At 43.4% G+C, this 3,740-nt stretch overlaps 1 protein-coding gene across 1 annotated transcript; it reads left to right on the top strand.

Annotated features, from left to right (window-relative positions):
- Positions 1 to 329: 329 nt before the first annotated feature.
- Positions 330 to 3,317, top strand: LOC139448281 (serine/threonine-protein phosphatase 6 regulatory ankyrin repeat subunit B-like). Its single transcript, XM_071229822.1, has 2 exons — positions 330 to 396; positions 791 to 3,317. The coding sequence occupies exon 2, from the start codon at positions 799 to 801 to the stop codon at positions 3,217 to 3,219; it is 2,421 nt and encodes an 806-aa protein (XP_071085923.1). The 5' UTR covers positions 330 to 396; positions 791 to 798; the 3' UTR covers positions 3,220 to 3,317.
- The last annotated feature ends 423 nt before the right edge of the window (positions 3,318 to 3,740 follow it).

Raw genomic sequence — 3,740 nt, 5'->3', positions numbered from 1 at the left:
TTAGCCACATGCACAAGCTGTTTTATAAGGGCGTACAAACCATGTGTTATTTGTGGCTCGTATTATATATAAATCAGTTCAACTCTCCGTTATTACCTTCACCCAAAATATAAAGAAATCTTAGTTATTATACAGGTATAACCTCAGCGTTTATTCACCGGCATTTATACTCGTTTCTCACTCACATATCAAAGACATCCCACAAAGCTCCTCAACTACACCTGAAGGTGTATTGTCCGCAGTTATACTTGTCAGCTACCACCGTTTGACGTTTGACCCCCCAGTAAATGGAGTTGAATGAGAAAGGGAATCCTTATTCACTTGTACAACTGCCACTGGTGTATCGTCTCGCTTACCAACATTAAGATCATAATGTGTGTTGACTGCGTCGCACAGGTTGGTTGCTTTCATTTTCCTAATATCACATGAGAGAGAGAGAGAGAGAGCAATTGATTCAACGCCGCTTTTAACATTATTGCAGTCATATCATGGCGTGTCAGCTTAATATTGGTGAAAAGCTGGAAGCGATGTAGATCTTTCGGTGAAACCCACGAGCTCGGATATGGTGCTGACAAACCTAGAAAAATAATTGGGGCGAACCTGGATTCTAACCCACAATCATAGGTGTCTGGTGTGCCAAAGGGTCGCGACTCTGCACAGCGAATCACTGTTTTAAAACAGTACAATAGCCAAATGGAGTGTAGATGATTGATTTTTACTATTATTGTCTAAGGTCAGTACTCTCTGTCATCCCTTTTACATGTAAACAGCAGTTGATGTATTCTTTCAGGAATCAAAATGATGTTCAGTACTCGAATGAACCCTCAGGCACCTTCGACAGACATCACGCTCCATAGTGCCTGCACACAGGGGAGCATAGAAGGTGTGAGGTACCTCTTGTCTGAGGGTTTAGCCGGTATCAACACCAGGGGGAAGAATGGGAGGACGCCAGTCCTGGTTGCCACCTGTGATGGAAACAGGTCCTTGTTCCAGCTTTTGGTGAGGGAAGGAGCTGATCTGCTACACTTGGATGATGATGGCAACAATGTGCTTCATGTTGCCTGTCTTGGGGGTGACTTGGAAATGGTCAGGCATGTTCTCAAACTTGACATTGTTGACATTAACAGTAAAGGAATGTACGGCAGAACACCAATTATGCTGGCAGCCCGAAAAGGATATAAGACAATCTTTGACCTGCTCGTTAGCTCAGGATGTGATTTGACGCTAGTGAGCAATGATGGCGACAATATTCTTCACCATGCCTGTTTGGGTGGCTATTTGGATATTGTGAAATATATCCTTCATGAAAATATTGTTAGTATTAACAGTAAAGGGAAGTATGGCAGAACGCCAGTGATGAAGGCAGCATGGGGTGGACACAAGAGAGTATTAAATCTCCTTGTGGACAAAGGCGGTGATGTGTCCCTCTTTGACAATGAAAATGACAACATCCTCCATGTTGCCTGTATTAGAGGCAATGGAACAATGGTTAAGCATATTCTCTCAAAACAAGTTGTTGGTATTAACAGCCGTGGGAGAAAGGGAAGATCACCACTGATGGTGGCTGCACAAAATGGTAAGAAGGAGCTTTTTAACCTTCTTCTCTGTGAAGGAGGCAACATGTTTCAGACAGACGGTGATGGTAACAACATTCTGCATGTGTCCTGTATAGGGGGCCACCTGCACATGGTGGTGTACGTCCTCTCAGGATTTATATTTGACATCAACAGTAGAGGTGAGGTTGGACGGACACCAGTTATGCTGGCAGCAGAGGAAGGACATAGACAAGTGTTCAACTTACTTGTGAGTAGAAATTGTAATCTGCATCTTGACGATTCTTGTGGTAACAACATAATACATGTGGCCTGTCTTGGGGGCAGGGTGGAGATGGTGAATTATCTTCTTGCATACAACACATTAGGCATCAAGAGCAGAGGCAGAGACGGGCGCACTTCAATAATGTCTGCAGCAGAGAAGGGTCATTTAGATGTGTTCAAGTTGCTGATGAGTAAAGGATGTGATGTAATGCTCAATGACGACCATGGTGATAGCATCCTCCACATTGCCTGCAGTGGTGGCAGCATGGACATGGTGGCATACATCCTGTCACTGGGACAATTTGACATCAACAGTCGAGGGAGGTGGGGCAGGACGCTGGTCATGGTGGCAGCAGAAAAAGGAAATCGACCAGTGCTTGACTTTCTTGTAAATGAAGGAGGTGATCTGTCTCTTATGGATGATGAAAATGACAACATTCTTCATGTGGCCTGCATTGGTGGAAATGTAGAAATGGTTAAGCACCTACTCCAGATGAACATCTCCAACATCAACAGCAAAGGAAAGTATGGTAGAACACCAGTGATGTTGGCAGCAGAGTTTGGTCATAAAGAACTGTTTTACTTCCTTGTGTGTAAAGGCAGCGACTTGTTGCTGGTGGATGACAATAGAGACACCATCCTTCACATTGCTTGTGGAGGAAATGTGAAGATGGTCAAATGTCTCCTCTCACTCGATGTTATTGACATCAACAGCAGAGGTAGCCACGGTAACACCCCCGTCATGACAGCAGCCAGTAGAGGAAACAGGGGAGTGTTTGAGTTGCTGGTGAAGAAACAAGCAGATCTGTCTCTCCTGAATGAGGATAACAATAGCATCCTGCATGTAGCATGTATCACCGGGAATGTCAGCATAGTCAACTTTCTCATCTTAAAGCATGCTGTTGACATTAACAGTAGAGGGAAGTATGGTAGGACTCCGGTGATGTTTGCGGCAGAGTTTGGAAACAATGAAGTGTTTGATCTGCTTGTTCAACATGGTGCAGATGTATCCCTGAGAGATGATGATGGGAACAACATCCTTCATGTCTCGTGCAGTGGGGTTAATGTGAAGATCATAAACGTTGTTCTGATGAAGTGCATGTTTCACATCAACAGTAGAGGACATGGTGGAAGGACTTCACTGATGTGGGCCGTAGAGAAGGCACAGATAGGCGTCTTTGACTTCCTGTTGAAGAAGGGAGCTGATGGAACTCTAGTGGATGATGATGGTGACAACGTCCTTCATGTTGCCAGTGCAGTGGGTGATGCTGATATCGTGAGACATATCATCTGCAGGAACATTGTGGACATCAATGCCACTAATAATTATGGATCAACGGCAGATATGATAGCAAAGGGAAAAGGCCACTACTCAGTGAGCAATATCTTCCATGACAAGTGACATATTGTTTTGAACAAACACAAGTGTTTCTTTCTGTGATGGTTTAACCTTGCTAAACCCACAGAACATGGTACCTTAACCATACCACAGTTTTTAATCGGTTAAGCCAGGTTCATCGAATGGTGTCAAAGTCTACCCTGACAATGTCATCAGTCATGCAATGGATTTGGACAAACACCTGACGAAGATCGTTGACTTCTTCGAGGGAATCACTGAAGCCAAGTTGTCTGTAAATTAAGTGAAAAGTGAATTTACACAGGCACATGTCTAAGTTTTAGGTCATGTCATAGGCCAAAGGTGGAACCTATCTAAAAAAATATTCAAGTTCTTGATATGGCTGGGTACTACTGTAGATATTGTCAAATTTTCTCACATGTGCCAGCCCCTCTCACTAATTTGCTTGGAAAATAGGTGAATTGTATTTGTAACAGCAATGTCAGGCTGCTTTTGACATTTTTAAAGCCATTCTCATGAATTTGTTCTCGAAGCACCAAATTTTAAAAATTCTTCAAAATAGCTGT

The sequence above is a fragment of the Haliotis cracherodii genome, unplaced genomic scaffold (genome assembly GCF_022045235.1).
Source record: "Haliotis cracherodii isolate W230 unplaced genomic scaffold, xgHalCrac1.p SCAF_7, whole genome shotgun sequence".
In the NCBI taxonomy this organism is placed as follows: Eukaryota; Metazoa; Mollusca; class Gastropoda; order Lepetellida; family Haliotidae; genus Haliotis; species Haliotis cracherodii.
Note: the sequence above shows the minus strand (reverse complement) of the source record. Positions and strands in the feature narration are given on the sequence as shown.

Coding starts and splice junctions, on each gene's coding strand:
- LOC139448281 (XM_071229822.1), top strand. CDS start 799: ATGATGTTCAGTACTCGAATGAACCCTCAGGCACCTTCGACAGACATC.